This window comes from Epinephelus moara, chromosome 14, assembly GCF_006386435.1.
Source record: "Epinephelus moara isolate mb chromosome 14, YSFRI_EMoa_1.0, whole genome shotgun sequence".
In the NCBI taxonomy this organism is placed as follows: Eukaryota; Metazoa; Chordata; class Actinopteri; order Perciformes; family Serranidae; genus Epinephelus; species Epinephelus moara.
The window spans coordinates 883476-888005 of record NC_065519.1 but is presented as its reverse complement, the minus strand read 5'-3'; the positions used below and the strand labels follow the sequence as shown (position 1 = coordinate 888005).

General features: G+C 40.8%; 1 protein-coding gene across 1 annotated transcript in view; it reads left to right on the top strand.

The window, feature by feature from the left end:
- The first annotated feature begins 599 nt into the window (after positions 1-599).
- LOC126401084 (phospholipase A and acyltransferase 4-like) overlaps positions 600-4530 on the top strand; it is an 8046-nt gene continuing 4115 nt past the window's right edge. Inside the window, exons 1-3 of the mRNA XM_050062168.1 lie at positions 600-765; positions 1604-1712; positions 1976-2244. Of these exons, the coding sequence (XP_049918125.1) occupies positions 751-765; positions 1604-1712; positions 1976-2244 (393 nt within the window). The 5' untranslated portion in view covers positions 600-750. The remainder of the gene's footprint in view (positions 766-1603; positions 1713-1975; positions 2245-4530) is intronic.

Sequence of the window (4530 nt, the reverse complement as noted above, 5' to 3'; positions counted from 1 at the left end):
ATAACAGCGGGCTAATTAATTTTTTTACAATGCCATGTTCCTGTGTTTGGCCTTGACTGATTCATCTCAGTTAATTTACTCCAGAACAATGTTTCATGAACAAACTCGTCCATCTTTGACTCTGTGTATCAGCTGAAGGCCGATAAGGTGAAGGTCTCTGCCTCTGTCATAAGCTTCAATATAAATATATATATATATTTGGATTTTATGTACAGACTGTGTGCGTTGGTAAAGTGAAGCTCTGTTTGTCTGTTTTAATAAGTCTCCTCACTGTGTAACGAGTTACCTTTTAATCTACTGGAATTAAAATCAATAAGGACATTTATTATGTGTTAAATGTGCAGCCTGGTTTTTATTCATTGTAAAACTGACAGACACTGTGTAACAAAGACGTCTTTAAAGAACATCAGGTCACTGTGAAACCTTTGTAGTGAAGCTTTAACCCAGAGAAACACCCACTGAACACTTCAGGAAAAATGAAACTTAGCTTATATTGAACTTTATCAAACTCTGTTGACAGAGTTCAACATTAACATTGACTCATCTGGTCAATGATTTACAGTTTCAGGTCACACAGCCTGGTTATTCAGTGTGGACCAATGAGCGTATCTAATCTGGGCCTTATTGCATATCAGTGTTTATCACCTGTGGTCAGGTGAACACTTTCACTTCAGAGACATAAGCACAATTAGGTTTCAGGCTGCAGCAGAGACACATCGGCTCTCAGCTGACAGATGAAGAACTGAAGACATGGCTCCAACTCTGGTGAGTCTCCTGCTGCTGCTGCTGCTGCTGAGCTCTGCTGTCACCGATGAGTTACTGTAGGAGCTGCTTTGCTATGAAGGGACAGTTTGGGATTTTTGGAGTGGGGCTGAATGAGACACTTAAGTAGTCAGTGTATTTATTACCTTCAGTAGATGATGGTCAGTGCACCCCAGTTTGGATTAGCAGGCAGGCGTCCCACCAGGGAAGCTCAGCATGACATTGCTGTGAACGGGGGTCAATATCAGAATGTATTTTAGCCACGTTAAAAGAGGCCCACCTAAAAAAACAATCTCAGTAGATGCTATGTGAGGATTTTTTTCATCACTTTACCTTGCCATCAGACAGGCCTTTTCTTTGACTTCACATTTTCTCAACTGTAAAACTTCCATATTACTGCGCCGCTGCTAAAGTGTACTGTATTACTCTGAAGCTATTTAATCTATCTATTTAATCAGCTATCTAACTCTCAATATTGAATTTTTGGATCTTAGTTCATGAACATAAAAAAAACATTCAAATTCAGGTTTTAAAATTTCAAATCAAGACATTTCATATTTAAATTTTAGACATGAATTCAGTTACTGGTGCACATATAAGGAAGTCTTTGACTGGATATCCACTGGCTACACCAGAACCCCTGAAGTATTGGCCGTTGCCAAGTTAAATCAGTGTCCCTGATGCGCACTGAAACCAGCCACCTGTAGATCAGTGTGTGAAACCATGGTGCTAATGGTGGTCAGAAACTGCAGAGAGCACCTTTTAATACCAAACATTTACACTGACTGCATGTCAGTTCAGGATGTTTAGAACGTATCTTTGTGTGTTGTCTGTCTTTTAGTTTGAACACGATGCGAAGCCCGGAGACCTGATCGAGATCTTCCGTGGGACCTATGAGCACTGGGCCATCTACATCGGTGGAAATGAAATTGTTCATTTGACTCCTCCAAGTTAGTCCAAGTCTTGTAAACCATCTGTAACCTTCTGTCTGCTCCTTGTCTTAATATACAGTAGTTCTGTTTGTTTAAGTTCTCAGATGAACAGATTATCAGTCAGTAACATGTATGTAAAGTAAAATAACTGTAAAGTCAGTAATGACTTATTAATGGCATTTTATCCTTTCCTTTTCTTTCTTTCTCTCGCTGTCTGCAGCCCTTTATCTCTCCAAGCTGTTTTATTCTTACCTATTTCATGTCTCGTCTATCACACACAGATGAAGATTCAGGGGCTCTGGGTGGCCTGTTGACCTTCCTGGACAGCAACACAGCACAGGTGAGACGTCAGAAGATCTGGGAAGTGGTCGGCCAACATCATTTCATCATCAACAATTTCCTGGATGATGAGTACGAGCCTCGTGAGCGCCACCTCATCGTGAGGGACGCCTGCAGGATGGTGAGCCAGGAGCTGCCGTACTCTGTCGTTACTCACAACTGTGAGCACTTTGTCACAGAGCTACGGTACGGCAAGCCAGAGTCTCGACAGGTGGGTGTCCTGTGGCCTTTATACTTCTGTTTTCATGACTACTTAACAAACAACCCTGGTCGTCTGTAGGATGAAGGGTAAAACATGGACCTGTGGGAAGTAAAGAGGTGTGTTTACCTTGATGAGTTGTTGAAGTTGTGCTGATTCTCATAACGTCCTGCTGCATTATTCCTTTACAAAACATTTGAATGATCTGCTGGTGAAAAGCACCAGAGATGGCAGTTTGGGCTGGGAATCAGTTTGCGATACATTTAAGGTATCAACCAAAATAATTCTGTACCAGGAAGTATCGAGACATCTCCAGTCAAAAGATACCTGCTTTCAGTACTTTTTGTGCCGGGAATCTGATCCTGGACCCAGGGACGCCGCCAGGGATTTTGGGCCCCATGAAAAAAAATCACATTAGGCCCCCCCTGCGCAGCTGTTGTCACCACATCTTTAGGACCTAACTGACCCATTAAAAACTTTACATAACATTGAAAGCTTGCAACTGTCTTGCTTCTTGTAGTTCAATACTACCAGTACAATATTTACTGCTAGTGAGTTGTGCATGCAACAGTCTGCATGCAGTATGCAATTCACTATTTGATGCAAAATTAAAAACTGCCATAAAAAATGTCCTAAGGGCCATCTTTTACAGTCTAAATGTAATTTTTATTGTAAAATCCAGAATTGGAGAATTCTCTTAACATTAATGAAAGACTTAAAAAAACAACTTAAATATACATTAACTTTTCAATCAAAATAAATTAAGCTCATCATCTCAAAATAATAAAAACAGCAGATTTTTTTATCCCAATAAATGAACAACACTAAATCCTACAGATTTACATTGATCACCATCACTAGATTACATACATTTATACATGTTTTTGGTTTTGTGTGTGTGTGTGTGTGTGTGTGTGTGTGTGTGTGTGTGCAAGCTGCTCAAATAAATTGCCCTTCATGAGGGAATAATAAAGTCTGTATATATAGATGTCATGTAACGGCCATAATTCAATCTAAATGAAAGCATCTACCTGGATTATTTTAATATTGCCTGTTACCTTTAATACAGGCTTCACTGAGATGGGGAGGGGTAAAGTTATGGGCAGACAGGGCTGCTGCTGCTGCTGACTCATCTGTGGTTGAGTCTGGTAAAAGGGGCGGGGACAACTGGTTTAATATGACTATCTTGCTAAACATTTAGCTGCACTGATTAAATGTAGGTTAAAAAGGAGGGAAGTGTAGGCTAACACTAGTCTGTAGCTAACGTTAGCTTATTTCACTATGGACATTAAGCTAACGGGTTAATCTCTACCACTCACACATTATAGGCTACTCACCTTTCTTGGAGAAAAACTGGGTCACATATTGACACCCTTTCTTTTGCCTCTCCTCTCTCTCCTTTCTTTCTCTCCTTTTATGAAAACAGGATTTTCTTTTAGTACCAGGTAGCATGATGATGACTGTAGCGTTCTAGCGCAACTGCTGCCTGCTGCTAGGCACTGTCACCGTCAGTGCGCTAAGGCAGGACCAAACCACTTCATGCAGATACAGGGGGGTGCTCAGTCAATATGCATGTTCACTTTTTGGTCAGTGGGGATATTTAACTTTTACTGCCAAACTCAAGTAAAAACAAAGAGATCATTAATTTTATTACTATATTTGAAAAAAATATATACTTAATGATGATGGTTGAATAATGTTATATAAATTTTTACCTATTTTTGGGGCCCCTGTCAGTCAGGGGCCCTTGGAATCGTCCTAACTTTTCCTGTCAGTCAGGGGCCCTTGGAATCGTCCTAACTTTTCTCCCCTATCCACCTTATTTTCAAACACGGAAGTAAATAGTGATCAACTTCCGTTTTTTGTGCGTGACTTCCGGTCAGCCGCTTTCCCTCATGCTTTCCCTTACCGGAGCTAACGGTGCAACCTTTTTTTTTTTTTCAATTTTCAGTTGTTTATGTTAGTCAATCAGTTAGTTAGTTAGTTAGTTAGTTAGTCTGTGTATTTTGTATAGATAACTGTGCCCACATTTCCGTTATAACGGAAATTTATTCCCTCTAAACGCAAATAAATCGAACGTCAATCATAAACTATGAACCAAAAAAGCACAATCTATCCCGAGTGAGACCAACTGCTTGATCCCTGTCTCCAGTGTACCAGCAGAGAACCTGCAGAACCGAATCAGCGAAAAAACACACCGGGCTACACAGCCTCTCTACCTGAGCAGCTGAAGCTGCGGCTCGCACCCTCGACACACAGACACACAGACGGTGCTTCTGCATGCCAGCCACACGTGTG